Source organism: Salmo salar, chromosome 09 (genome assembly GCF_965601325.2).
Source record: "Salmo salar chromosome 09, fSalSal1, whole genome shotgun sequence".
Lineage (NCBI taxonomy): Eukaryota > Metazoa > Chordata > Actinopteri > Salmoniformes > Salmonidae > Salmo > Salmo salar.
In genome coordinates, this window is record NC_138299.1 from 157172668 (window position 1) to 157176063 (window position 3396).

The 3396-nt window shown below is 46.6% G+C and overlaps 1 protein-coding gene across 2 annotated transcripts in view; it reads right to left on the reverse strand.

The window, feature by feature from the left end:
- Positions 1–1275: 1275 nt before the first annotated feature.
- LOC106613302 (ras-related protein Rap-2b) overlaps positions 1276–3396 on the reverse strand; it is a 2339-nt gene continuing 218 nt past the window's right edge. The window contains exons 1-2 of one of the 2 annotated variants that reach the window (XM_014215391.3): positions 2695–3396; positions 1276–2319 (exon numbers count right to left, since the gene is read on the reverse strand). The exon at positions 2695–3396 is cut by the window's right edge and continues 218 nt beyond it. In XM_014215391.3, coding sequence (XP_014070866.1) covers positions 2743–3294 — 552 coding nt within the window. In that variant the 5' untranslated portion in view covers positions 3295–3396 and the 3' untranslated portion in view covers positions 1276–2319; positions 2695–2742. Of the gene's footprint in view, positions 2331–2694 lie in introns of both variants that reach the window. The other variant, XM_014215390.3, reaches the window with a different exon arrangement.

Here is a 3396-nt window from a genome sequence, read left to right on the forward strand (position 1 = left end):
ACTGCCCTACTGGTAACCTAGAGAGAGAGCAGACTGCCCTACTGGTAACCTAGAGAGAGAGCAGACTGCCCTACTGGTAACCTAGAGAGAGAGCAGACTGCCCTACTGGTAACCTAGAGAGAGAGCAGACTGCCCTACTGGTAACCTAGAGAGAGAGCAGACTTCCCTACTGGTAACCTAGAGAGAGAGAGCAGACTGCCCTACTGGTAACCTAGAGAGAGAGAGCAGACTGCCCTACTGGTAACCTAGAGAGAGAGAGCAGACTGCCCTACTGGTAACCTAGAGAGAGAGAGCAGACTGCCCTACTGGTAACCTAGAGAGAGCAGACTGCCCTACTGGTAACCTAGAGAGAGAGAGAGCAGACTGCCCTACTGGTAACCTAGAGAGAGAGAGCAGACTGCCCTACTGGTAACCTAGAGAGAGAGAGAGCAGACTGCCCTACTGGTAACCTAGAGAGAGAGAGAGCAGACTGCCCTACTGGTAACCTAGAGAGAGAGAGCAGACTGCCCTACTGGTAACCTAGAGAGAGAGAGCAGACTGCCCTACTGGTAACCTAGAGAGAGAGAGCAGACTGCCCTACTGGTAACCTAGAGAGAGAGAGCAGACTGCCCTACTGGTAACCTAGAGAGAGAGAGCAGACTGCCCTACTGGTAACCTAGAGAGAGAGAGCAGACTGCCCTACTGGTAACCTAGAGAGAGAGAGCAGACTGCCCTACTGGTAACCTAGAGAGAGAGAGCAGACTGCCCTACTGGTAACCTAGAGAGAGAGAGCAGACTGCCCTACTGGTAACCTAGAGAGAGAGAGCAGACTGCCCTACTGGTAACCTAGAGAGAGAGAGCAGACTGCCCTACTGGTAACCTAGAGAGAGAGAGCAGACTGCCCTACTGGTAACCTAGAAAGAGAGAGCAGACTGCCCTACTGGTAACCTAGAGAGAGAGAGCAGACTGCCCTACTGGTAACCTAGAGAGAGAGAGCAGACTGCCCTACTGGTAACCTAGAAAGAGAGAGCAGACTGCCCTACTGGTAACCTAGAGAGAGAGAGCAGACTGCCCTACTGGTAACCTAGAGAGAGAGAGCAGACTGCCCTACTGGTAACCTAGAGAGAGAGAGCAGACTGCCCTACTGGTAACCTAGAGAGAGCAGACTGCCCTACTGGTAACCTAGAGAGAGCAGACTGCCCTACTGGTAACCTAGATAGAGCAGACTGCCCAATATAATGGATGTGATTTAGCTGAGAACAGACACACTTACAAAGAGAGAGAAAAAACAACAACGGCGTTTAAAAAAAATGCAATTTGTATTAAAAGTATTTTTAAAAACAGACAGACAGCTGTTAAAAGGCTGGTCTGAAATCAAACTTACAATCGGGTTAGACTTTAATGGTAAATCACATTTTCTTTTAAAAATAAAAACAAACATAGAATTCCTTTCATTGAAGTGGTCTGGAAGAAGCGTTTGGTGTGGTTAAGTCAGAATGATCCAGTACCTGTGGATTTCAATTTAAACCCATGACAGAAATTACAACAACAAAACATCATAGTTTTCAAAAGGCCAAAAAACAAAATAGATGACAAACACCATTCCTTTATCAAAAGGCTTGTTGTTACATTGTTCCTTCTTCTCCAACTCCCAAGAGATTATCCAGAGCAACAGTTAAGAACTTTGTGGATTGCCATGTTGTGGGATTCTTGTGGCAACACTCTCAGGTTGGCACTGCGTTTCAACAGCTGTTTTGGAAAGGCACTCGATGCAAAGGCGGTCGGGTCGCCGTCTGTCCGTCAGTAACATAATGTCCTCGCACATGTTGAAGGAGAAAAAAAATTATAAAACGGGTGGCACTCATCATAACACTCCACAAAAGTGGTGTCCAATTCTAACCTCACTGACTTAGAAAAACATACATTTTGTGTGTTGTGGTCACAGAACATAACTCCATGAGGATGGGACAAATGTCACCTAACCCTCAACTCCACACACACCCCCCCCCCCCCCAAAAAACAAAATGTGCAGCAATTAACAAAATATGCTTTTCTAGTCATATCCTCTTTTCATAAAAGGAATATCCATAGCGTTTCAGGTCCCAGTCTCAACGTCTCTGCCGTTGGGGAGAAGTTCCAGCTGGGAGCGCAAGCTGAGACAGGGGTTGCCAACTCAGCTGTTGACATCGATGGTGTACATTGAGTTTGCTGCAACCCTACTCCAGCTGAGCGGAATTCCTGAAGAGTGGCCCCCACCATCCCTGCTCCCCTCCTCCCTCACGGAATTCCTTAATTCAGTCCAAGGTGAGCCACTTAGAAGAATTCAACAGTACAGACTACCTGCAACACACCTCCAAAGGAAAAAATATATATATATATGGTGAACTAAAAACGTCAGCTTACATTGAACATCTCAACAGAGCACTGGGCAAACTCTTTTTCCAAGGATGCAAGTGCCCGTTGTTTGAAATTGTAGCCATTTTCCCAGAACATTCAAGTACTCTGCCATGTAAACACTGGTATAGATGAGATTTCTGTATTTTCGAAGCCTGTGTAACACATTGTATATGACACTTTCCAATACTAACGACAGTTAACAGTTAACACCAAAGTATTGTTCAAAATGGGTCTGTTTTTGTCTTCAAGCAAAACGTATTAGTTTCCTCGAGTATTGTTTCTTTAAGTTTAGATTAGTATTAGGATGGGTTCACTCACCATTTGCAAATGTAAGAAATGTGAAAAGATTGAACTTAGATTCTCCTTTTAAAGAATAACACAAGACGAGCAGCACTGGTCGTTTCTGCCTGGTGATGAAGCATAGTTCATCTGTCTGACAATTTCTGCAAACAGTTCGTCCACCGAGCCTTTATTTTTGGCTGAAGTTTCCATAAACGGGCAATTCCACTCATCCGCCAGTGCTTTCCCGTCCCCGGACGAGACCTCCCTCTCGCCCTCCAGGTCCACTTTATTCCCGACCAGAATCATCGGCACCCTCTCGTACCGTTTCACCCGAATGATCTGATCCCTCATTGGTTTGATGTCTTGGAAGCTTTGTTGGTTGACCAAGCTGTAGACTAGGATGAAGCCCTGCCCGTTTTTTATGTACAGGTCTCGCATGGAGGCGAACTGTTCGGTCCCCGCCGTGTCCAGTATCTCCAGAACGGAAGGCGACGAGTCCACCTCGATCTCCTTTCGGTAGAAATCCTCTATCGTGGGATCATATTTCTCTATAAAGGATCCCGTTACAAATTGCACAGTCAATGCGGATTTGCCAACCCCGCCAGATCCGAGAACCACCACTTTGTATTCTCTCATGGTTCTGAAAAAAAGTCTCCTCTCTTCCTCTCGAACGCGCACTCCGTCCGCCAAGCCGCCCTGCTGTGTTTCAAACTGCAAGCAGCGACGCCGTTGTGCCTC